At 38.1% G+C, this 24,907-nt stretch overlaps 1 protein-coding gene across 18 annotated transcripts in view; it reads left to right on the top strand.

Moving 5' to 3' along the window:
* Dtnb (dystrobrevin beta) overlaps positions 1-24,907 on the top strand; it is a 234,482-nt gene that overhangs the window by 71,951 nt on the left and 137,624 nt on the right. For all 18 annotated transcript variants that reach the window (XM_058578414.1, XM_058578416.1, XM_058578412.1 and 15 more), the window contains 3 exons: positions 7,118-7,272; positions 18,222-18,327; positions 20,855-21,021. In XM_058578414.1, coding sequence (XP_058434397.1) covers positions 7,118-7,272; positions 18,222-18,327; positions 20,855-21,021 — 428 coding nt within the window. The remainder of the gene's footprint in view (positions 1-7,117; positions 7,273-18,221; positions 18,328-20,854; positions 21,022-24,907) is intronic.

Raw genomic sequence — 24,907 nt, 5'->3', positions numbered from 1 at the left:
GGGGCTTTAATTAGAGGACTATTTAAAAAGTAAAAATTAATTTTTTGTGGGGGGCAGTTCTGGGGATTGAACCCAGCATGTTAAGCATATGCTCTACCACAAAGCTGTCCCCAGTTCTAGTTAAAATTAAAACATTAAAAAAAATATTTTTATTTATCTGGGTGTGGTGGGGCAAGCCTGTAATACCAGGGGCTTTGGAAGCTGAGACAGGAGGATCTCAAGTTCAAAGCCAGCATCAGCAACTCAGCGAGGCCTTAAACAACTCAGGAGACCCTGTCTCCAGGATGTGGATCAGTGGTTAGGCCTAAGGGTTCAATCTCTGGTACAAAAAAAAATTTTTTTTAATTAAATTTTATTGTCTCATTTATATCTTTGTTTAGATCTTATATGCATGTAGTAAATTACACTGTTAGATGCATTATTTGTTATGCTTCAGATTAAGAATTGGCCCAGTGTGGTGGAGCATGCCTATAATCCCAGCAGTTTGGGAGGCTGAGGCAGGAGGATGGAGAGTTCAAAGCCAGTCTCAGCAACCTAGCGAGGTACTTAGCAACTTAGTGGGACCCTGTATCTTAAACAAAAAAGGGCTTGGAATGTGGTTCAGTGGTTAAGCACCCCTGGGTTCAATCCCCAGTACAAAAAAAAAAAAAAGATTAAAAATTTGCAAATAATTTTGTACTGTTTTTCTTATAGATAAGCCTACTCTAAAAAAAAAAAGTTTAACCAGTAATTAGAAATAACAGATTACTTCATTTTGCCTTTAAGTTTTAAAAAAATTTGTTCTAATTAGTTGTACATGACAACAGAATGCATTTCAACTCATTGTACACAAGTGGAGCACAGCTTCTCATTTCTCCGGCTGTTCATGATACAGAGTCATATCCGTTCATGCAGTCATGCCTGTACATAGGGTAATATTGCCTGTCTCATTCCACCATGCTTCCCATCCGACACGCCCTCCCCTTTCCTCACTCCCCTCTGCCCAATCCTGCTGCAGTCTGGCTGGGCACAAAACAACCGAGCCACCACAAAGCCTTGTAGATTCAAACAGCAACTCTTTATTCCCGAACTCTCACCGGCTCTCTACACGCACCTTCTGGGAAAATCACACTCCCTCCACTGGGCTCTGCATACCAATACTCTCAGAACTCAAGGAGTGGGCTATTCCCAGCAGGATCCACCCTAAACCGGGAGCCACCCTAATCCAGCAGGATCCACCCTAAACCTGGAGCCACCCTAATCCCTGAGCAGGGTCACCTTTCTGAACAATTTCAACCCAAAAATGCCATGCATCATTTCCAACTTGGCTATGGCTCTCAGCATAATCCAGAGTTCTTGCATTCTTCCTTACCCCCCTACTCCCCTTACTGATCAGCATCTGCATATCAGAGAAAACATTTGGCCTTTGTTTTTTTGGGGTTGGCTTATTTCACTCAGCATGATATTCTCCAACTCCATCCATTAATTAGCAAATACCATAATTTCATTCTTCTTTAAAGCTGAGTAATTATATAGTGTATATATGTCACATTTTCTTTATTAATCTGTTGAAGGGCATGTAGGTTGATTCTATTGTTAATTGAGCTGCTATAAACATTGATATGGCTGCGTCACTGTAGTATGCTGATTTTAAGTCCTTTAGGTATATAAACCCAGGGATAGCTGGGTCAAATGGTGGTTCCATTTAAAGTTTTCCAAGTGGTTGCATCAATGCAGTCCCACCAGCAAAGTTTGAGTGTACCTTTTCCCCCACATCCTCACCAACACTTATTGCTATTTGTATTGCATTCCAACTGGAGTGAGATGAAATCTTAGAATAGTTTTGATTTGCATTTCTCTAATTGCTAGAGATATTGAACATTTTTTCATGTATTTGTTAATCGATTGTATATCTTCTGTGAAGTGCTTGTTCAGTTCCTTAGCCCATCTATTGATTGGGTTATTTTTTATTTTTTGGTGTTAAGTTTTTTGAGTTATTTTTTTTTAAATTTTTATTCATTTTAGTTGTTGATGGGCCTTTATTTTTAATTTATATGTGGTGCTGGGAATCGAACCCAGTGCCTCACACATTCAAGGCAAGTGCTCTACCACTGAGCCACAACTCCAGCCCCTGAGTTATTTATATATTCTGGAAATTAGTGCTGTATCTGATGTGTATGTGGTAAAGATTTTCTCCTATTCCGTAGGCTCTCTCTTTGCGTGATTGTTTTTGTTGAGAAGAAGCTTTTTAGTTTGAATCCATCCCATTTATTGATTCTTGATTTTTTAAAAAATATTTTTTAGTTATTGATGGACCTTTATTTTATTTATTTTATTTATTTATATGTGGTGCTGAGAATTGAACCCAGTGTCTCATACATGCTAGGCAAGTGCTCTACCACTGAGCCACAACCCCAACCCGATTCTTGATTTTATTTTTTATGCTTTAGGCATTGTGTTAAGGAAGTCAGGTCTTAAGCCGACATGATGAAGATTTGAGCCTACATTTTCTTCTTTTATTGCCTTTAATTTTTGGATCTAGCAATTTTTAAAAAATTAAAACAAATATAGATGTTTCTGTTTGTTCTCTTCCAACATGGCCTTTTAAATCATAGTTTTTTTTTTCATGAATTAGAAAATTTACTTTTGATCTCTTCATATGACATAGCAACTAAGTATAATTGAAAATAATACTTTTTACTGGGTGTGGTTAGTCATGTCATATCCAGTCACTCCCTTTTATTACTCTGAATGTGTTACTCTGAGTGTAGACTCATTGATGTGGGTCTATACATATGTGCTTTTGTTACTATGAAGCTATACATATGTGTATTAATATATTTGATAGCTAAACTCTCTGTTGAATATTTCTACCATTAGTGCCTATAAGTTAATTACTTGCTTATCAGTTATGAATAAATTAAATAGGAACAGAAAACTTAACAAAGAGACTTAAATATATTGAGATTTATTTTTGTCATGTAATAATAAGTCCAAGGGCTGGTAAATTCCAAGTTGGTACAATGACCCAAGGATATTGTCAAAGACCCCTTCCTCCCTCTTCCTGCTCTGCTTTCTTCCTTACGATTAAGATGACTCTGTCATAGGCCTCATATACTCATTCTGGGAAGAAAGAAGAAAGGTATTTCTATTAGGAAAGCTGAAGGTTTTTCAGAAATCTGTTCTGTTACAATGTGCATAGGAGGCTGGGAAGTCATTTTTCAAGCAGGCACACTGGCATCCTGAACTCAGCATTCCTTAGTGAGCAAGAGGGGCTACAGGTATTGAGGGGATGCCTTGAAGTGTCTGCTGTGTTCCATGGTTTTCACTCAGATTGAGTGGAGGATCATTTTCCTCATCATAAGAACAGTAACCAGCTGCCCAAAGATTGGATCACTTACGCTCTTCCCTCATTTGAAGAGCATCGAGTGCTCACCTCAGCGTTAACATTTCAGACCTGTCTATCTGCTGTCCATCTTGAACTGTGGCCCAATATACTAGGATGGTTCCACTTGAAAATGTGCTGATTGGTCCAAATATAGTTGAATTCAAAGCTTTGTTTTGACTTGTTGATTTAGTGAGGGTTGTCAGCATTTCCGCAAGGTAGAAATTTAAAGAATAATCCTAACTTTTAAAATTCCTTTATTTCCTAATCCATTTTCCCACCAACTACAATTCCTAGCATTGAGACCTGTTGGCTCCCCCCCACCTCCAATTCCATTCTTCCTATTTTAGTCATAGTCATTTACACTCTAATCATCATCATCATCTCCCCCCCCCCCACTTCTTCCTCCTCTTGAGGACTTACCCTAGGGGGATTTTACCACTGAGCCACACCTCCAGTTATTTTTATTTTTAATTTTGAGACTGGTTCTTGCTAAGTTGCTTAGTGCCTCCCTGAGTTGCTGAGGCAGGCTTTGAACTTGCCATTCTCCTGCCTCTACCTCCTGCATTGCTAGGATCACAGGTGCCTTTGCACCTGGCCACTCTAACCTTCCTGACACCTGTTTTCGAAACATTTCATCCCACTTGAATACCAAATCCAAATTGCTTTCATCTTTTAGGAATTTTCTTTCATTAACAGAAGTATTCTTCTTATTCAGTCTTTATTTCTCCACATAAATCGAATGTCAGAGAGAGAATGTGCTCTCTGTGCCCTGCTTCCTCCTTGCAGTGAAGACTGACCCTGCATTCTCCTGTCAGAGACTCTGGTCCTGCTCTTCTCTACTGAGATTCCTCATCCCACATCAGCCTCTTTTTACCTCATCATTCCAGACCTCAGCTTTCAGGGCATAGCTTCAAATTCCTTTCTTTTGGATTGCTGACATATCTATTCTGTTTATCTATTGGTGTTTCTCACATATGGTTCAATTTCTTTACATTTCTCTACTTCCCTTTAGGAGCATTTATCTGTCTGCTTTTCTCTTTGTTAATTGCCCTTCGTCTGGAGCCAGGCTACTGTTTATTATGTAGAATGAACATGAGAGCCCCACCTGTCATTTTGCTTTGTAGCTGTTGTATGATATATCTGATTCATTCTTTTTTTTTTTTATTAGCTACACATGACATTACAATGATCTTGGCAATTCATACATTTGAATCAATGGGTATAATATCTCATTTTTCTGATTGTGCAGATTGCAGAATCACATTGGTCATACAGTCACCTATGTACATACAGCAATCACAATGTCTATTCTATTCTGATTCATTCTTTTTTATGATTTGTTTTCTGTTTCATATAGATAGTGTTCCTTTTAATATGTTTATTATGCTTAGTTCTTAGCCCATTTGTTCTAGTATATATGTTGCCAAAATCTATACATGCTGTCCTGTTTGTTGATCTTTCAAGGTAGCTATATTCCTGTGCCTATATATTTTCATATCTAGTCTAAATTATACCTTTTGTTTAATATTTAAAGAACAGTTTGTTTACCTTTTTTTTTTTTAAGTGTAGATGAACACACAGCATCTTTATTTATTTTTATGTGGTGCTGAGGATCGAACCCAGTGCCTCACACATGCGACGCAGGCTCTTTACTACTGAGCTATAGCCTCAGCCCCCTAAATTATATCTTGAAGGAACATGGCATAATGAAATTTACTTTGGAATCAAGTGTAGGTTTAAAACTTGATTTGGCCACCTACTAACTTTTTGAACAAGTTAAGTTTTCTAAGCTACAATTTCTTCATCCATAAAATTTAAGTAATTGTGTGTGTGTGTGTGCTCATGTATATGTTCATACATAAACCTTTTATAAAAGTACAACAAGGCAATGTTTGGTAAAATATAGTAGCATTTAGGATTAGGGTGTGTTGCATGAAAGCAGAAACTCAATATAATGGTGTCTTAAAGTTTATTTTTCTTTAACATAAAAGGAGTCCAGGGCTACTTTGGAAGCTTTATGTTTTTCTAGGATGCATGCTTTCTTTGTCTTTCTTATCTACAGTTCTGATGCATGATTCCTATATTAAGATGACCACATAGTCCAAAGTGGCTGCTGGAGCTCCAGCTATCAGCAGAAGGAAGAAAGGAATAGGGGGAAAAAGGCATGATTTCCAGTCAGTTAACTTTATTTAGCCTTCCTGGAAGTCTCTCATCATCTTTCTGATTACAGTTTTATTGGCCAGTGCTTAGTCACATGATCACACCTTGCAAATGGAGGCTGGGAAATTTAGTCTGTTCTGTCACTAACGAAGAGAAAAATAATAAAATAATAAATAATGAGTGGCTGCTGGCTGACTCAGTGTGGTGCCTGCCACATGGTGTGGCTTAAACCTTTTTTGGGGGGGCCTGTGACAGGGTAGATTTTCATTCCTTTGATAATTTCTCATATCTTAAAAAATTATCTTATGGGGCTGGGGATGTGGCTCAAGTGGTGGCGCGCTCGCCTGGCATGCGTGCAGCCCGGGTTCGATCCTCAGCACCACATACAAACAAAGATGTTGTGTCCACCGAAAAATAAATAAATAAATATTTTAAAAAAAAATTATCTTATGAAGTGACAATCTAGCATTTTGTCTCTTTTTGATATATGTATTTAAAAATATTTTTTTCTTTACCTTGTGCTTTGAGATAACTTCCCCAAATTGAACCTAAATAGTAATGTATATTTCATATATATATATGTAGGTTTCTCATACACCTGTTCACTATGAATAGATAGACATAAATTTTCAAAATGCTTTGTTTGAAAAATCCTAAGGGAATGATTTTCTGTGCATATTTAATTCACTAATTATTTTAATTTTTTTTTGGGGGGGGTAAGGAAGCCCAGTAACTTGAAAAACAGTTTAGGTTATGTTTCTTCATTCATTGTGTTGTTTTGATTTCCTGATCATTTGTCTTTTTCTCTCCAACTGTGGATGAAAAGAGAGGGATAACTAGAGACACGAACTCTGCATGAAAGTAAAGAAAGAGTAATATTACTGGAAATTTCTTTTTACTTTGCTTAGCTGGACTTTATGTAAAAATAAGGTTTATATTATTAAAGTATTTTGGGATAGAAGAGTTTATATGGGTCCTTTTTATTGTACTTTAGAATTCACTAAATAGAATATTTTAAACATTTTCCATGCTTTGTCAAATTTATTCCCTCACATGTATACGATTCCTTGATTTATACATGAATATGTAAAGACAGTACCATGTCATGTCTTATCACTACTATACTACTGTGTTCATGTAACCTAACATGTATGTGTTCTATATAAACACAGACACTGAGGGATAAAGACAGTCTGTTGTGAATCTTTCTTGAAATAAAGTGAGTCATAAATTGAATTTAAGTTTATATATCATTCAGTTTTCATATTCAAAAAGAGTATGTAGGTAGATACACCTGAATGTTATTGTATACAATGGTAGGTGGAGTATTAAGTGAGTGGGATTGAGGGGACCTGTCAGTAAAGTAACCACACAGTGTGAATAAGAATGAGAATAGTTTTAATATTAACTAAGAATCATGACTTTATGGTACTTTTTAATGATTTTTTTTTTTTACTGGTATAGAGATAACATAGCACCATTTATTTAAAAAATCTAATATTTTCTTTTTAATTTGTTCTTTTTAGATGACAGAGTGAAAAAACTTAATGTTTTCTTGTAGTTTGACTTTATTTGGTTTTGTTCTCATAGATATTTTCTCCCAGATGTCAGATTCCAATGGCTTAATGATATTTAGCAAGTTTGACCAGTTTCTGAAGGAAGTTCTGAAGCTCCCAACAGCTGTCTTTGAAGGGCCATCTTTTGGGTACACAGAACACTCAGTCCGCACCTGTTTTCCACAGCAGGTAAGGACAGATGGATAGACTCTAGGGCTAGCAGAGCTCTCTTCCATCCTACCACTTAGCAGGTTCTACCAGATTCTTCCAGCCTAGGATGTCATCTCTTGTGTAGGGGAAGAGGAGCATCTTTGTGGGGGCAGGGGCAGGGGTAGGGGTGGGGCGAGTACAGCAGGGGCAAAACCACCTGAGAACTCCTGTGGGGAAGGGGGTCTTTTCTGAAAAAAGGATCACATTTGTAATATTAAAAAAAAAAAAAAAGTTTGAAAAAGTGTTTATATTATTGCCACTGGACATTTGTTCTTTTCCATGTGGGTTTTTTAAACTGTGAAATGCAGGGTTTTGACATAAAACTGTAGCAGGGCCAGAGATGGGAGAGCCATGCAGCTCTCAGCTGCCAGCACCTGCCCCTCAAGTGTGCTGCCAATTTCTCATGACAGGAAGATGGATTTGACTTCCTCCTGAGGCCTTTGCCTAGACGTTGGGGTGAGTGCCTCAAAGGACTGGGGTTAGAGTAGACACTAGTGAAGGCTCAGATTAGATAAAAGAAGCTTAAAACTACCTTAGACAGTTCTGGAAAGTGGGAAATTAATAAAAAAAATACACGTTAAAACTAATGGTAAAAAAAGTTAATGGAAATAGGATATTGACATAGTGTGAAAGTATTAAGATACTTGCTAATTACCTAGAGAAACAGTGATTTTACAGGTGGATAAGCCTATCAGACATCACTTTAACCAAGTGATCAGAATGCTTATCACCAGTGAAGAGATAAACTGCTCTCGGGATCTTTACGAAGTTCAACCCAAAACATAGCCTGAAGTGGGCCCAGCACCTTGCATATTTGTCCACCAGGCCCCTGGGGTGAACTTGTGGGTCATGTGCACATGGCTCTCCTCTCAGGGTGCTTCCTGGAGGCTGCATGGTGATCAAATCCTGGGAAGCTGCTCTTGAGTGAAATGGCATCAGAATGGAGAAGGGTGTTCACACACAGTGAAGTACAGCGTCTGACAAGTGGGTGACAGTTATGGGTGGTAACTCTAAAGTGGCCTTCGGTGTAAATTGTAATCTGAATGCCATGAGAAGAATCCAGTGTTGGAATAACAGTTTAAAATGTTAAAGACATTTTAAAAATTGTAATTGTTAATTCTGAGAGTGCTGTTCCAGATTCTGCAAGTTACCTCATGAAGGGTATGATTGTGAGGCCTTCCAACTCACAGCCTGATTGTGCTTCAGATTCCTGTAAAAAAGCAATCTACATTTTGAAATATGGCAAATTTGGGGCTGGGGTTGTGGCTCAGTGGTAGAGCACTCGCCTTGCATGTGTGAGACCCTGGGTTAGATCCTCAGCACCACATACAAACAAACAAAATAAAGATATTGTGCCCATGTATGACTAAAAAAATATATTTTTTTAAAAAAGGAAATATGGCAAATTTGGAGAAGTCTAAGAAGCTCTTCTCCGTTTAGAGAAGCTTGAGTTTTCCTAACTTCTTGAAGATGTTTAAACAAAGCTTCTGAAGAAATATAAACTATGAACAGAATGACCAAAAAATGAGACTGAATAAAGTTTGATGCGACAAGAATAAATTCACGGAATATTGGGTTTCTTTTTGAAAGTGGGCCTTTCCTGCACAGTTTGTTTCATGCAGTGCTTCTTTCAAGTGAGCTGGATCATATTGTTGCCAGACAGAGCTGAACCAAGACAAAGTGGAAGTTGCTTTGCTGGTTCTTACACACAGTTTTCCTCAGCATGCTGATGTTCTGTGATGAACAGAGAAGTGACTACAATTAAAGAGAAAAATATAAATATTTTAAGAAAGAACCGGAAATCCTGTAGAGAAAGAAGTAATAGGTTTAGAGGATTCATGAACTGCTTCTCTTTCCACAGCTTTGTAACAACGAAGCTGCACTGCAAGTGATAAATAATATGTGAAGGCACCCCTGCCATGCTAAAATAACTGATGAAATCAGCTATCCCTGGGATCCAGTGTGTAGTTTTTGTAAGACTGATCTGTGTTGGAAATTGTATTGCCCTTATCACGAAGCAGGAAAATATCAGGATTTAAGGCTGAAAGGTGATACCTGAGGGTGACTCCTGGTGAAAGTACCTGCGGAGGTCTAATTGGCTGGTATCATTAGTGCATTATTATTGTTTGGTCTCTGTTTCCAGAAATATGTGTGTTGCATTGCTGTAGAAATGCTTTTTTAAAAAAATGAAATGAAGATAATTACATATTGGCTTATTTTAATAGATTTTTGGTTTTGGTGTATTTTCTTGTTTGTTTTTGTAGTGCTGGGGATTGAAACCAGGGCATCGGGCTGGGGATGTGGCTCAAGCGGTAGCGTGCTCGCTTGGCATGCATGCGACCCGGGTTCGATCCTCAGCACCACATACAAACAAAGACGTTGTGTCCACTGACAAATAAAAAATAAAATAAAAAAAAGACAGTCCTGAGATTTAAAAAAAAAAAAAAAGAAACCAGGGCATCATGCATGCTAGGCAAGCACTATACCACTGAACCATATCCCTAGTTCCAGGTATCAGTTTAATTCATTTTTAAGATATTTGTAGTTGGGTGCTGTGGAACATGCCTGTAATCCCAGTGATTCAGAAAGGTGAGACAGGAGGATCTTGAGTTCAAGACTAGCCTTAGCAATTTAGTGAGACGCTGTCTCAAAAGTAAAAAATGCAAAGGGGCTGGGGATGTGACTCAGTGATAAAGCACCCCTGTGTTCAATTCACAGTACCAAAACAAAAAACATATTTGTTCCTGTTTTTCATACCCAATAGAAGATGTATGGAGTCATGTGGTTTAGTTTTAAGGATAAAGCTTGACATGAGTGCAGCTATCTTGAGTCATAACCACCACGACTGACCTAGAAACCCTGCATAGTTTCCCAACAAATCAAAAGTAGATAAAGCCACTAGAGCCATCTGAGGGACTTTATAATGGGACCATGGCTCCAGAGATGTACTTGACTCATCAGTATTAAGATAAACCAGGTACATTCCAGATGGGTAAAATCACTTTTTTCCTAATCCATAAATATGCCCCTCCTTCTGACCCAAAATTTGGGGATTGGCTGGCCCAGTTGCCACCCAGGACTAAACTTCAGTAAGGCCCCCAGTAGATTGCACTCTGCAGTCCTGCATCTGTCTACCTGTCTTCCTTTGGTCTCACAGCACCTTGGGGCTGGTCCTCAGATACTGGGACCAAGTTTTCTGGAAAATTAGTAGTTTTTAAAATAAGAAAAGTTAAAGTATTTATGTTAGCTCAACAGAACCCACCCATTAGAATAGATAAAAATTAGTGACTGACACCAAATGTTGATGAAGATTTGGAGCAACCAGACCTTGCATATAGACCACTTTGGGAGAAGCCCTGGTGATTTCTCATAAACTCAAACAGAACCTACCCATGACCTAGACCTTCTACTCCAAGGTTTTTGCCAAGTGAAATAAAAACATGTCCTCAAAAGGATTTTTACAAGAATACTCTTACCAACCTTATCCATAATACCCCCAAATTGGAGCCATCCTCGGTATCTATCATGATAAAATGTTTATGAGATACTGTGACTGGAATTAATTTTAAGATAATGGAGGTAGAAGGAGTTTGAAAGCATAGATAAAACAAAATTAGTTGTATGTTGAGAATTGTTGAAGCTGGATAATAGGCATACTATTCCATTCTCTTTACTGTGGTAGATTTAAAAAAATAATAATAGAAAAATTAATTCCATTTGTACATTCATTGCAATATTAATGTAGCACTCCAAGCCTAATACTTGGGTAAATAGATCAAATATATTAAGATTTTTTTCAGTGTCTTTGAGTTAAAAGATGGACTTTAAAGGTTTAAAAGTTATCAAAAATAAACAGTATGGGCTGGGTTCCTAGCTCAGTGGTCTAGTGCTTGCCTAGTATGTGTGAGGCACTGGGTTTGCTTCTCAGTACCACATATAAATAAATAAAATAAAGGTCCATTGACAACTAAAAAAAAAATATTTAAAAAAATAAACAGTAAATATATTTAAATTTCTCCCATATTTCCCCCAAACTTCAGAATTTTAGGGAAGGGTTGTATTTCTGCTTTGAAGGCTGTTTTACCATTTGTTTTCTAGTTCTTCATCTGACTTTAATTTGAAGAGTTCCACCTGCCCTCCAGTAGTTTTAGGTTCACTGCTCTCTGCCTGAAAGAGAAACCTGAGTGAGCAGAGTGGAGCAGGTAGAGTGACAGGGAAGTAGGTGCAGTCTTGCAGGGTGACACTGTATTGGATGCTGTGTCACACTCTTCTTGATTCACAGAGGAAGTGGGAAGAGGTAGAGATGGGATTATATTATTTCTGGTTGATTTTCAGAAAAACAAGACTATTTTATATCTGGAAATGTCTTCTGATTACACTTTGACCAACCTATTCTCTTTGGCTATGTGCCAAAATAACTTTTGTTCTCACTTTGAGACATTTTCTGGATGTCCTCACTTTGCTTCTCTGGACATTGAAGAAAGTTTGGTAGGAATTCCCTGGCATGAGTATGTGGGTATCTGTGTTATTTCACAGGTATTCTAATTAAGGAGCTTTTTTAAGCATTTGTTAGTGACCCTTCATCTTCCAGTAAACTGATGTGGACTAGTCCCACTGGTTTCAGTGATTCAGAGGCAGATTTGAGATACTTCATGTAGCCAGTGGCATCATAAGTGGCACTTGGTAGGCAGTGGTCTGACAGGTTGTCATTTCCTGCATATGTGTGAAGTTGATCATAGCCAATCAGATTGTCACTTCATCTGAGTCAGGTCCATTTTTGATATGTGTTGTCATTTCACGTGTTCTTAAGAATATAACTGTGATCTGGCAATAAAAAATAGTTTGTGTAAACACAGAAAGGAATGAACATGGAGCAGAGGGGAATATATTTGGTGTTGGTCAAACAGATATTCGTCATTAGAGGAATTTCATATTTTCTTGCAAAGCAACAGCAGGTGTTTCCAGATCTTTTTTAAAAGAAGGATTTCACCAAATTGATGAAACTATATTATTTTAATTACTGAGATATGACTTAAATAATTTCTTGTCAAACCAAACAGTGCATCTGAAGGTAGACAAAACTGCCTAATCCCTCTGAATAGATGAAAGAAATTCAGTTCATCCAGAGGATGTGTGATGGATTCACACCACATGAAGTAGCACAGTTAATTAAGCCATTGAGTTAGTTTAATTGAGTGTTTTTCTTTACTAATGGTTGAAAAAATATAATGTATCTTATAAGTGATCCTTCAAGTGCATCTTAGGTTGGATGGAATGCAGTATACAGAATGGGTTTTATTATGATAAGATCTACTATAATGAGGACTTTCTCACTGGCATCAATTAGATTAAACAGCATTGGGTTTTTTTTTTAATTTGATCTGTGGTGAGGAATGTCTTACTAAACGAATCCTTAGAAATGACAGGTGACTCTATGATTTCTTTTTCCTTTTTTTGGTACCAGGGATTGATCCCACAGAAGCAGTTGAACCACATCCCCTGTCCTTTTTATTTTTAATTTTGAGACAGGGTCTTGCTGAGTTGCTTAATGCCTCAATGCTAGACTCGAACTTGTGATCCTCCTGCCTCAGCCTCTCAATTTGCTGGGATTACAGGCATGTGCCGCCATGCCTGGCTAATTTTCTTTTTTTGAGAAGCATTTTTGTCAGCAGTGCTTGCTATCTGCATGCTGTAGAAAAGGCCCCTCTCAGTTACTGCTTATGAGACGAATGCAAGCCCTGATGTATTTGGTCATGTGTCCCTGCCTAAAGGCCATGGGCAGGGAGGGAGGCTGCCAGGCTTGAAGTGGTGGAAGCTGTTGGCCTTATTCCTTCTCTGGTATTTTTGCTGGTGGCACAACCCAGCAGATACTCCCCTTCTGGAGTCCTTTCTGCCCTTCTGCCTTGTGGTTCTCTAGTCTTCAGGGAAAGCAGAAAACCTTGTTACTCAAAAAGCCAAGGGATCCCTAGCACCACCACCAAAAAAAAAAAAAAAAAAAAAAAAGCTAAAGGACTTGGGCTCCTGATCCCTATATGGCTCAATGGCATTCTAAAGAAGAGGACTCTGCTGCTCAGATACTGCTATATAGCTGTTGTTGTCTCTTTTTTTCTTTAAAAAATTTATTAAGTCCTTATTGCCTGCTGGATAAGGTTCCTGGTGTGACATGGTAGTTCTTGTCACCCTACCCCAGCCTTCATTCCTGGTTCCCCTGCCCCAGCCCTGAACTGTTCTTACCCCTCTTTAGACCACAGGTTCCTCCACTGCTGTGCTGCTTGCAGCCACTCCACAGGTACCTGCCAGCACTCATGTTCTTACACTTGTGAATGGTGGCCGATCTGATAGGTGAGAAATGTTATCTCAGTGATTTTCATTTCTCTTGTTTGGAGTAGCCTGCATTTTGATCAGGTAGTCACACTTCTTGTCTTTGTTTATGCTGTTAGTGCTCAATGAAAATGAAAGGCCTACAAACCCCTGACCTTCTCCCCTTCATCAAGGCCTCCTGTTTCAGATCCAAGCTAAGATATCCCCTCCTCTTAGTGCTCTGAGTCTTTCAGTGTGGGATGACTTGTGCCCCTTCTGCACTTGGAGGCATGTACATAGTTTAGGGATGTCCTGAGGGAGAGACCTGGCTCCAACTTTACTTCCCAGTGATGACAGAATGCTTATAAAATGAACAGTGCTTACTAAATATTTGCTGGATTAGTTGAATAATGATTTTAAATCATGTATGAAACAAGATTAGTATTTTTGTATTAGTATTTTTGGCTTGAATTCTAACTGAAAGTTTAAAGTACGTGCAACCTTAATTTTATCCATATTATGCCATGGTGTTCTCAGATGTAATAGTCAGTGCAAATAGGGAAATACAGTATTTCAGAATTCTTAAAAGAGCTTTCACAATATTTCTTTCAGCTATAATTAATAAAAAATCTCTTATAAAAAAGCTCAGCAGTGTGGTGGCGCACACCTGTAATCCCAGTGATAAGGAGGATGGCAAGTTCAAAGCCAGCCTCAGCAAAAAGTGAAGCACTAAGTAACTCAGTGAGACCCTGTCTCTAAATAAAATACAAAATAGGGCTGGGGATATGGCTCAGAGGTTGCGTGCCCCGGAGGGCGCCCCCCCCCAAAAAAAAGCACAGCACCATCATATTGTTGTGTCATTTAAAAAATCACTTGTATTGGGTCTGGGGTTGTGGCTCAGCGGTACAGCGCTCACCTCGCTCGTGTGAGGTCCTGGGTTTGATCCTCAGCACCACATAAAAATAAATAAATAAAATAAAGGTATTGTGTCCAACTACCACTAAAAAATAAATATTCGAAAAAAAACACACTTGTATTTTCAGAGTCCAAAATAAATCCGTGATATGGGCAAATTCAATGTCCAATAGTAACTGAAAGGCAGCCCACAACACCAGTTTCTATAACTCTAGTGTAGGTTTTTCCTTGCCAGGAAAAAGTTGTACTACAACTCTACACAGAAGTTTGTATAAGACTGTTTTAATTTGAAAACTTTCAAAAATGCCATTTCTGAGGCAAACTAAATGTCATATATGCTTAAGTGATAGGACAGTGAATAGAAAATATTTACATGTTATATATCAGGAAATAGAAATTTTTATTGAAAATGAATTTGGCGATTACAGCAATGATTAGCTGTTGCTAAGTTATTTAACTTAATTCTTTTTTTAAAAAATACTTATTTCGTTGTAGATGAACACAGTATCTTTATTTATTTTTATGTGGTGCTAAAGATTGTACCCAGTGCCTCACACATGTGAGGCAAACACTTTACCACTGAGCTATAGCCTCAGCCCCTTAATTTAGTTCTTAATGTTATTTTAGTAATACTAGATTTATAATTTTTAAAGGGATGGTTCCGCCCCCATTTTAGAAAAGGAAGAGATAGTGGGAGTTGGAGGAAGGGAAATGGGAATGGAATATAGAATAATAATTGCCAGCATCAAGGATCAGAATAACAAGATACAACACATAAAAACATACATTTCTATGAAAAAAACATGAGACCACGTAGAAGGATAGAAACAGCCTCAATGTTTTACAGAGGAAAGCATAAATTAATCATGGTGTTTTTCCTTAGTGCATCAGGCAACTATTAGATTGATTAGAAATGAAGACCTTATACAAAACAAGATACTTAATAAATTGTTGAGTGAAAACCAGTTGATAAATTTATATCTACTCTATGTTCATAATTATGTAGAAATATGTATCCGGAGGGATGTAGACAAGATGAGATTTTTTTTCATTTTGAAGGTTTTATTTATTTTTTATTTTTAGTGCTAGGGATTTTACCTAGGGGCACTTTACCACTGAGCTACATCCCCAGCTTTTTTTTTTTTACTTTGAGACAGGGTCTCGCTATATTGCTGAGGGCCTCGCTGAGTTACTGAGGCTGTCCTTGAATTTGTAATCCTCTTTTCTCAGCCTCCTGAGTCACTGGGATTATAGGCATGCAACAACACACACAGATTGAAGTTTTTTGTTTTTTTTTTTTTTAGACAATTCCGTTTTTATTTTTTTTAAGTTGTAGATGGACATAATACCTTTATTTTATTTCATTTATTTTTATGTTGTGCTAAGGTTCGAACCCAGGTCTCACATGAGCTAGGCAAGTGCTCTGATCCTGAGCTACAATCCCAGTCCCAAGAACTCTGTGGTTTATAAACTCTTCAAAAAATCAAACTACTTTTTAGAGAAAGTAGCATTAAAATTATAAGTGGGTTTGTAAAAAATGTAATTTTAACAAACATAAAGAGAAATATTAAACTAGATTTGTAATAAAGGGTAAGATCCAGTTTAATTTTAGCCTTCTGCCTCTTACTAGCTGAAAAAAAAAAAATCCTTGGTAGTATCTTTTTCTCAGTTATTTCAAAGAGACACTTTGGTTTCATTTTGGTTTGTTGGTTTTTCCCGTGTCTGTGGTTTGGGGTATTTTCTCTATCTGGTCCTCCATTCAGATGTTGGGTGGCATTCTGGTGTTCATCTCATCATTCCTATATTCCACCAGAGTCTCAGAAACAGCAGAAACTTGGGGGCAGGGTTGTAGCTCAGTAGTAGATAGAGCACCTGGCTAATATGTACCCACCTCAAATAAAGAAAAAGAGTAGAAATTTGGATACTGATATGGAAAACACTCGGGACACCATTTTGAGGCCCGGTTGGGTGGGCCTTTCTCTCACCTGGCATTGGGCGCACACTGGTATTGAGAGGTCCTGGGAATGTGGCTCCCCACTGCCCTCTTAGTCTGCATGCATCCCAGTCCCCACCCATAGCTCCACTCATCCCTGGATCTGACTTCCCCTCAGCTTGCTAAATCTTTTCTAGGTTTCTAGCAGCACTTCTTTCCTGCTCTGCCTTCTGCTTTGCCTCCCTTTCCCAAGCCCTACTTCCTAGCTTCCTTCAAAGTTATCCTCAGTAAGTTCTGGAGTCGGGATTCTCACAGTTGCCAAACGATGTGGGAGTGAGTATGTGTGGCCTTGCATTTGGCTTGCTAAGGGACCATTGTGGGCAGGGATCATGGTGGGCCCAGCTGCAGTCCTAGTATTCTCTGTCCTAAGCCCCCTGGTGCCTTCATTCCTTCCTTTCAGTGTGTGTTAAATATATTAGAGATAAATATCCAAGTTATTTTGCAATGAACTGGCTCAAACCAATTTTATCTTTTCTGTTTTTTTCCCTCTAGAGGAAATTATTTTAAGCTTTTATTGCTGAACATCCATTTTTAACAGCCTGTTGGTAGGGCTGAGAACACAGTTACTAGGAAGTAAGTGAGAGATGAAATTCTGGGGTCCTTTTGACCCAATGTGGTGGACCAGGGCATGGACAGGGCTTTAGGCTGTGCAGCATCTACTGTGTTGCCTTTTGTCTGTGCTCTTCTCAGAGTAGAGTTTGAAATGGGGCTGTGTGTGTTCAGGTTATCAGAACAAACCCTGTGTTGAGCGCATGGCACTGATCTCAGCTCCTTTTTCCTTTTCCTTTGGAACTGGAAAGTTTATGGCTTGAAGGAAAAACAAACAAACAAACAAACAAACAAACAAAAAAAAAGAAAATTCATGAACTTGAAATATTGTTGAGAATTTGTTCTGTTTATATCATATAATTCTATCATGTCCTTCTGGACTGTTTTCTGATTTTCTTTTTCTATGTGGGACATAATTATGTCAGTGTTGCACATACAATGGAAGATTACCGTTGGAGAGAAATAAAGTTAGAAAGAAAAGTGCAGCCTTGCGATGGAGCTGGCGGGAGTGCTGTGATGGGCATGTGGTATTTAGGTTCTGGTCTCATCTCTGTTATAACTGTCTCTGTGACTGTCAAGTTATGTAACTGCACTGAGCTTCTGTTTCTCACCTGTAAATGAGAAAGTTGTTAAATGATATCTAAGCGTATTTGCTTCTCACTTTATTATTTATTTATCCAACAATTACTTATCAAGTGCCTGTTGAGTACCAGGCACTGTTTTAGGAATGCTGGAGTTATGGAGGCAACCAGACATTCATGTGGGGTGTGGGATGTCTGTCTACCCCACTGGACAGCAAAAATAGTGGTTGGAAGGACTTGCAGTTCTAGTCTTAGCTCTGTGTCTGATTTGGGTAGGACCGTTACCAGTCATTTAAATGCTTTGCTTCTTTATTTTCTCCTCTGTCAAAGGAAGATAGTAACACCTGATCTGTTTATCTGATACAGTTGTTATAAGACTCAAATACTGCATGTGGAAATACATTTTATATAGTAGTCATGTGTAGTATAGTGGTAATGTGACTTTAGTAGTGCAGAATATTACTTTGTTATTTATTACAGTGTCACATGCAAATTACTAATGGTTATTTGGGAGAATCCTGTTAACTTAATATTGGAGTTTAGAGATATTTGAAAGATATGAAGTGTATTTGTTTTTCTTCTCTTTACAGAAAAAGATAATGCTAAATATGTTTTTAGACACAATGATGGCAGACCCTCCCCCACAGTGCCTTGTTTGGCTACCTCTCATGCACAGGCTTGCCCATGTCGAGAATGGTGAGTGGAAAATTTATTGTTCAGTTTTTTTTTTTTTTGTGCTGTAGGGAATAAGGAACTGATTATGTACAGTATCCTTGGCTGTTATTGAAAATCATAATTGACATTTGCTGGCACACCGTTATTTGAATTTGTGGTTTTAGCATTCAAAAGAGGAATAGTTTTCTGAGGGAGAGACTCAGTACTCAGCTTGGATTTCAAGAAGTAATAGTACCAGGTCTTGAGACTTGGTGCTTTAGACTGGGCCTTTTCATCCTGAGATCACAGAGGATGGTTGACCCTTGAGCTGGCCTGATTTTGCCGTGACTTCCTTTTTGTTTCCTCTTTAATTTAGCAAAATCGTAGCTCTAAAGAGATGGATTTTTACATTATCAACCACTAAAACTATAATTACTTTTGAATAATTTGAAGATAATCGCTAAGATGCAATGTTGTACTAGGTGGCACAGCTGCCATTGTTCCTCACCATCTACCTGAGTGTCCCCTCAGTGTTCTTCTCAGTCATGTGACTTGACTCTTTGCTTTGTATTGAAATGATACTAATTTCTTACAAATTCTTAATGTTTTCTGATATCACCATCAGTTTACATTTAGGTTGTTGGGATTTATTAAAGGGAAGGCTGAAGCTTTCTGTGCAGCCTCCCTTCTCTTCAGGCTCTTGTCTGGCTCTCTCCATTACACAAAAAAGACTGAGGAGGAGCTGAGAAGCCACTAAAAAACAGCCTCCCCCCGCCCCCGCCCTCCACCACCACCTTCTCATACTCTGTCCCTTCTGTCCATACCTTGTATTCATACCTGTCCCTTCTATGCATACTTTTTTTTCTATCTTCATGGCTTTTGCTCAATAATAGCTTTAGTTCACTTATTTCTCAGATTCAGGAGTATTTTCTTAAAGTATCAGAATCTTTTTTTTTTTTTTTTTTGGTACCGGGGATTGAACCCAGGGGCACTTAACCACTGAGCCACATCCCCAGCCCTTTTTAATATTTTATTTAGATATAGGGTCTTGCTAAGTAGTTATGCTGGCTTTGGATTTGCGATCCTCCCGCCTAAGCCTCCGGAGTTTCTGGGATTATATAGGTGTGTGCCACCATGCCCGGTGACCAGATTCTCTTGACTGGATAAAAAAGCTAACCTCTTTAATAGGATTTCAAATAGAGATTTAAATTGTTAAATTGCCAGAATATTATTGTTTTTTTGAGGAGCAATGCTTTCTTTTGCCTTAAGTGTTTTAGTAATTTCATATCCAGTTCATTTTCATAAACATCATTTTGTGTCTGCTATGAGAAGTAGAAGGAACCTCTTTTGTCAAGATGTATTATTATCCATATTGAATATTTTGTTATGATTTTGTGTGGTATATTATGTATTGATTGCATTCTTTTTTTTTTTTCAAAATTTTTTTTTAGTTATACATGGACATGATGTCTTCATTTTGTTTAAAATATATTTATGTGGTACTGAGGATCGAACACAGTACCTCACATATTCGAGGCAAGCTCTCTACCACTGAGCTCTAGCCCCAGCCCCTGATTGTATTCTTATGTGGTTAGTGATATTACTTTTCTTTGGAGACAGAGAAATATTATGAAACCACTGAAATATCTAGGAATAAATCATCCTTCCCATTACATTAACATTTTCAATATGTCATTAAGTTTTTAAAATTTTTCTTATTTATTCTAATCAGCTATACGTGACTGCAGAATGTTCTTTGATTCATTGTACACAAATAGCACAATTTCTCACTTCTCTGCACTTTAGCAAAATAATACTTTCATCAGGTATTGTCATGAATAGTCATTGTCTTTTTTTTTTTTTTTAAAGAGAGAGGAAGAGAGAGAGAGAGAGAGAGAGAATTTTAATATTTATTTTTTAGTTTTCGGCAGACATAACATCTTTGTTTGTATGTGGTGCTGAGGATTGAACCCGGGCCGCACGCATGCCAGGGGAGCGCGCTACCGCTTGAGCCACATCCCCAGCCCCAGTCATTGTCTTATCAGTAACTAATCAGTGTACTCCCTCTTCCTCCCTGGTTCTCACTTTCCTCCCTGCCCACCTATTCTACCAGTATAAGTGAGCACTGGCTCTTGACTGGCTTAGAAGAGAATAGAAGAACATCACAGAAACATATATATGTTCAACCAAAATTATCAGAATGCATTCATTAATACCAATATACCTATATATTTCATATTAACCCAATTTTTACTTAGAATTATAAATACATTTCATATTAACCCAAATTTTTACTTAGAATTATATATATTGGCTACACTGATACTGTCTGGAGGTACTATACCACATTGTGTGCTTTTAATTTTTAGTATAAACTCTTATGGGCACTTTGTTATTCCTTCAAACTATGTTGACAAAAAGCAGACAGTTGAGATTTTTTGGTTCTAAGTTTGGTTTGAGCTTGGCTTTTCTATTAGGTTTGCTTTTCCTCTGTATCGACTGTTCTCCAGGTGAACTGTGTCTTTGTCCTTGTTCTCCCTTCCCTGCTCCATGTCTGACCGGCCACAAGTCTTCCATCCTGTGGAGTGTTCCTACTGCCGCTGCGAGAGCATGATGGGCTTCCGCTACCGATGCCAGCAGTGCCACAACTACCAGCTCTGCCAGAACTGCTTTTGGCGTGGCCATGCCAGCGGCCCGCACAGCAACCAGCACCAGATGAAGGAGCATTCCTCTTGGGTAACTGCCTTGTCTTTCAGTCTGTGCCCCAGACCAGGAATCTTGTCACTTGTAGTGATACCTGGGCCAGCATCCTAAAGGTTGCCCTACTGGATGAGGGGACGGCATAATGAAGTAGCTCCACGGTGATACTGGGTCGCAGAAGTGTTATGCTCCCTCACTTGATTTTAAAAGCAGAAATTTAAAGCGTTCCAGGAAGTGGAGATATTATTACATTTGAAATGGTCTTTTTTATTCAGTAAAATTAAATGTGACAATGCTCCCTTTCCAAAGTGAAAAAGTTTCTTCTGCATTTAGAATTAAACATAGGGTGTTTCCCCAGTGCTTATTCATTTGAGCTTTTAGTAGGCTTAAAGTTCTCTTTTCAAGCAAATTTTCTTCACTTTGGAAGGGTTTCCATGTTATAAAGCAAGTGATGTAAATAAAAGAGTTACATTTGGGGTTTCCTGTGTTGGGGGAAATATTGTATTTTATAATCAATGCCACATATGCCTTTATTTTCAAAAGTATTTTTAAAATAGCAATATTTGGGTGGAGGTTGATATCTTTTTTCCCCTGAGGTATTCATAAATCATGTAATGTGTATATCAATTTGTTTCTGGGGTTTGAAAATGTCATCCTTATCTTTCCATAAAGTTGCTCAAGTTTTTGTTTTAAAACCTTTTCTTTAGTTTTTGTTGGTTGGTTTGTTGGTAGCATTGCTAAGAGAAAATAGTAGGTCAGAAATAAAATTCTGGATCTTGGTTCTTAACCCTGGTCATCCTACTTTAATATTCGAATTTCAGGTATTAAAAAGCCTTCATAACCACCCCCTATTCCCACTTTAGTCTTCTTAAAACTCAACCAAGAAAAAGCAAATAAGCTCATAACAGGGATTAGCTAAAGAAAAAAAGTTAAATAAACTTCAATCCACTTGTATACTTAAGTCTGTTTCTTGCATCTCTGACAAAGTATTAGTGAGGTGTTTTTTTATTATTAGATAGGCTTTTCATAATAATTAACTATAAAATGTTAAACTGAACATCCTGCCCTGGGTCTTGTTTGTGTTATGAAATCTAACACTTTTTTTTTTTTTTTTGGTTGAAGGGTCATTTTTTAAGTCTTTAAAAAAATAAAGGAGAGGGGAACTCCAGTATTTTTCTTATTCATTGAGTAAGAAGACTCAGATTTTCAACTTTTTTCTTTTTCCTTTCGTGAAGTAGAAGTACTCACAGTGTTAAGTGGTGTGTGCATGTTTTCTTACTGTTTATTTGTTTAGAGTCTAATTCTTTGATGCTAAGGTAGCTTTTTGCTCTATTAAGTTTCACAGTGATTGGGTTCACTGGTGTGTTTCTACTGACAGTTCCCATTCTGATGTTGGAGTGAGGAGAATGAGGAATTTCTTGTTCTTCTTAGTTTGAACTTGCTCTTTTTGCCAATATATAACCCTTTCAAAAGGGGATATTTTACGTTTGTTTAAAGGTAAGCGACTGAGTACTACTCTATGAAAAATCTACTCTTATCATCAGGCATAGTTTTGAAGCTGATACCAGATACGTATCAGTTCTGAATTTCAGTGGATGTGTACATTGTGTATGGTGGGTGTGTACTGGCAGTTTGTGTGTCTTTATGTAACTGTTTTCAAAATTAAGACTGTGTGTATACAGTACAGCCCTTTGAGGAAGATGTGGGTGAATTTGAGTCTGGGTGAAGAAATTTCCATCTAACAGAAAGATGAGTGGTCAGTTTAATGGTAATTTCTTTGAAGGTTGTCCATTGTGTTGTCTGTACTAATATTTTGAGTGACTGTGACTCTGTGTTCACAACAGATGAATTTAGTGTGTTTAACCAGCTTGTGTATGAATTTACATTGTAGATGTGATCTTTGTAGTTTTTGGTACCTGGGAATTTATTCTGATTTTTCCAAAAGGTTCTGTTTAATGTTTTATGTAAGTAACTATGGTGTATAATTTTTAATATTCTTTTAATCCTCAATTCAGTTAGTTTGCTTTTATTCCAAAAGTGGCATCTGGCACTGAATTTGAGATTCATTCTGTTTATCCATTCATCGTTGCATTCATTTAAAAGGTATTTTTTTTGACCTTCTGTGTGCCAGGCAATGTAATAGGAACAGGGATACATCTGTGAATGAACCCCTCAAAGATTCCTCCATTTTGCAGCTTAAGTTTTAAAGAATATGAAGGAGACCACTATGGCTTGCTAACACTACTATTTCCTACACTTTCTGGGCATCTAGGCTACTTTTCTCAGCCCTCCCCCCTTATCTAAGTAGGGCCATGTGAATAGTTCTCACTAGTGGAATGCAAACAGGGTGATATGTGTCTTCTCAGAATTAGACAGTTACTACCAGATTGCCTTTTCTACCCTCTTTGATACTTTAGATGGGAGAATTCCATTGGGACCCAGGGGAGATTGAAGGCATGAAACAAAAGAAAACTGGGTCCTTGAATTACTGGTAGGGAAGAATATCTGCCAACTTGCTTGACCGGGAGGGGGAATGATAAAAACTTTGGTGTTAAGTCACTAAGTTTTAGTTGTTTCTACAATAATATTAGAAATGGAGTTCTGTTAAAACCTTAAAATTCATTGCATTGGCTTAGCAATCAGGTGGCACATTGATGAAAAAATTGATATGGAGAGGAGAAAGACAGAAACCCATATTATACCGTGATAACCAATTTGGTAAAGTTGTCATCTTTGATAACATGGACCGTAACTGCACCGTCTGAGCCAAGGTTAGATGTTGGAAAGGATCAGAGTCTATTAATGTTAACTAAGGTCTCAAGAGAAAGAGACAGCTTAGGAAAGATTGACTAGTATGCCAGCGAAAAATGAAAGGGAATAGAGAAAGTTCTGACACTTGGGCAGTGAGAGGAAGAACATGCTACTTCTAGACCCTAGGGAGTAAGAGATGGAGTTGCGAAAGGCTTTAAGTAAGGATGTCCTGGAAAACTTTGTCTATTGAGAAAAGTGACTAGTTCTGTGGCAGAGATCAGATTGAGCGTGTGGGTTCTTGATCTCACCTGTACAGCTTTTGAGTTATTGGTCTGAGGTCCAGGAAACCTAGACAGTCAGTTTTTCAAAGTTCCCCAAGTGATTCTGTTGTGCAGCCAAAGTTAGGACCTGTTTCATATGGCCTCCAGGTGGCTTCTGTCAGTTGAAACCAAGAGGCGTGGAGGCAAAGAAATCAATCAGGCTTGAGAATTGTGTCCAGGAAAGAACTCTGTGGTTATTGGCACATGGAACTAATGGGAAACAAGTAGATCAAAGGCCTATTAAGCGACTGAGGGAATTATATTAGCACTGAATCCATGTGCCTGGACTGACTTGATTTGACTTTTGAACTGTACAACAGCTGTGAGAAAACCCAGAACTTTCTGTGGCAGGTGCATTGGTGTGTTGAGGAGGTCATATCACCCCAAAGGAGGGTATGCCAGAGTCCACTGGACCAAGGAAGATCCTGGGTGAGGGAGAAACTCCTGTTCTACCATCGTGTATAGAGAGTGAGAAAAGAAGTGCAAGTCGCTTACCCTTGCAGTTCATGGGTTACATGTAAGGTATTGGCATGCCATCCTGATGAAGAGACTGCTGTGTCCAGATAGTCTGGATACACCAAGTGAATGACCACAGGTATTCTTTTGGAGCATGTATGGTGTGGTGGGAAGTGTTGAATGTGCTTTAAGCATAAAAAAGGGAGCAAAAAGATACTTGGTAATTGAAGTGCTCACTAAGATCCATATTTCCTTTTCTTTCTGGATATATGCCAGATTATATAATCTATCTTTCTTACAGCCAGATAGGGACCATGTGACTGGGTCTCACCAGAGGAATTTATTTGGAAGTGACATACATATTTCTTCTCAGCCAAGCAGCTGCACCTTCTCCA

The sequence above is a fragment of the Marmota monax genome, unplaced genomic scaffold (assembly GCF_021218885.2).
Source record: "Marmota monax isolate L192 unplaced genomic scaffold, Marmota_monax_Labrador192_F-V1.1 WCK01_AAM20220418_F8-fsc00010, whole genome shotgun sequence".
Taxonomy (NCBI): domain Eukaryota; kingdom Metazoa; phylum Chordata; class Mammalia; order Rodentia; family Sciuridae; genus Marmota; species Marmota monax.
Note: the sequence above shows the minus strand (reverse complement) of the source record. Positions and strands in the feature narration are given on the sequence as shown.